General features: G+C 30.9%; 1 protein-coding gene across 1 annotated transcript; it reads right to left on the reverse strand.

The window, feature by feature from the left end:
• Positions 1-269: 269 nt before the first annotated feature.
• LOC125856921 (uncharacterized) lies at positions 270-1,177 on the reverse strand. The gene has a single exon (XM_049536583.1). The coding sequence runs from the start codon at positions 1,161-1,163 to the stop codon at positions 270-272; it is 894 nt and encodes a 297-aa protein (XP_049392540.1). The 5' UTR covers positions 1,164-1,177.
• Positions 1,178-1,720: the final 543 nt, after the last annotated feature.

Here is a 1,720-nt window from a genome sequence, read left to right on the forward strand (position 1 = left end):
ATCATACGTCCTCTAAACATATAAAAAACAAACCACATAAATATTGAAGGGATCAATCCCAATTAATTACATGAGTGAATACAACAAACTAGAATATATATATATATATATATAATTACATGAGTGAATACAACACGCCAAACCAGAATATATATATATATATATATAACTTTATTTTTCTAACCCCCCACCCCCACACACAAGAAACAAGACATGCCAATATTTCAAATTATTCACCCTTTTTCCATTTCAAGAAACCCAGTCTTTTGCTAACTATTGGTGACAAGTCTTTTTTTCTGAACTTCAACATCCTCCAAATCCTCATCCTCAAATTTGGTTATTAAAGAGAAGTACTCCACATTTTCTTTAAAAAACTTGACAAGAACCAAATAAAGAGAGAGAGTAAAAACAGTAGTCCCAACCAAATACCAACTAAATTGAATATTTGCTAATGCCTTTGCTCTTTCAAGTGCTTCCTTGTTATGACATCTAACCACTTGACGCCCTTCTTCCCATGTCAAAAAGCAATCTTTTGGGACAAACTGTGGAGTCCAAAGCATGATACCCATGACCATAAACCAAATTCCTTGAAACATAATGGTATAAGATCTCACAAAACTATTCAAGAAACTTTTAGGAAAAGGAATACCTAAAAGAGTCGTGGCGAAAGACGAAAAAATAACAATTTGGAGAAGCCAATGGTATTGTCCTTCAACACCTTTATGGTCAGTAGAATGAAGATGGAATAGAAGGAGTTCTTGACCAAAAGCAAGACTTGCAAGTAATAATGTAAGTCCATTTTGAACTAGGGTTGAAGGGACCATGATTTTATCGAATATAATCGAAAAGATTGCATAGACAAAGAAATTAAGGGAAATAGTTGCATGTTCAAAGTTATGGAGATGATATGAAGGTATAGTTCCATCAATGTCAAGAGGTTGATGTTTTGATGGACCAATAAAAAGTTCCATTAATATAGAGACTATGGTGCTAAACATAATCACAAAAAGCTCTAAATATCTTATTCTTGGAGATGGGAACCATAGCAAAGAAGTGTAGGATTTTGGGTGGAGACAATGTAATTTTATGTGGTTAAGCAAATGCCAAATACCAATAACAAAGAAACCAAATCCTGGTGCTACATGGCCTATTAATGTGCCCATTTTTTGTTTGTTTGTTTTAGTGTAATGAGAATATGAAATGATGGAAAATCAAGAGGGTTATATATAGAGATACCTAAGGCACTATGTATTTATATTTTTACCTTCATAATGTATTAGGATTTGAAATAATTATTTGATAACTTCCTAAGTTAGCATTGTACATATTCTATCTATTTTACTCCCTCCCAATTTATGTGACACTTTTCAAATTTCGAGATTCAAACAAGTCTATCTTTGACTGTAAATTTTTCATATATTTTTAAGTATTTTGAATTGTCAATTATTGAGACTTATAGTACTTTTTATGTAGTTTATAAATATATAAATTTCATTTAAAAAAGTTGAAGATTTCATGTGCAAATTCTCGATCAAACTTAAATTCTTTGACTCTCGAAAAATGAAAAGTGTCACATAAATTAAATCATAGAGAGTAATTTATTTTGAGCAATTTGGTTTGCACGAAATTTAAGAAAAAAACTTTAAATGTTTTGATTTCATATTGTCATTATATGGGTGGTTATAAAACTCGTGGAAAGTTGCAATTTGAAAAGTTGAAC

This window comes from Solanum stenotomum, chromosome 2, assembly GCF_019186545.1.
Source record: "Solanum stenotomum isolate F172 chromosome 2, ASM1918654v1, whole genome shotgun sequence".
In the NCBI taxonomy this organism is placed as follows: domain Eukaryota; kingdom Viridiplantae; phylum Streptophyta; class Magnoliopsida; order Solanales; family Solanaceae; genus Solanum; species Solanum stenotomum.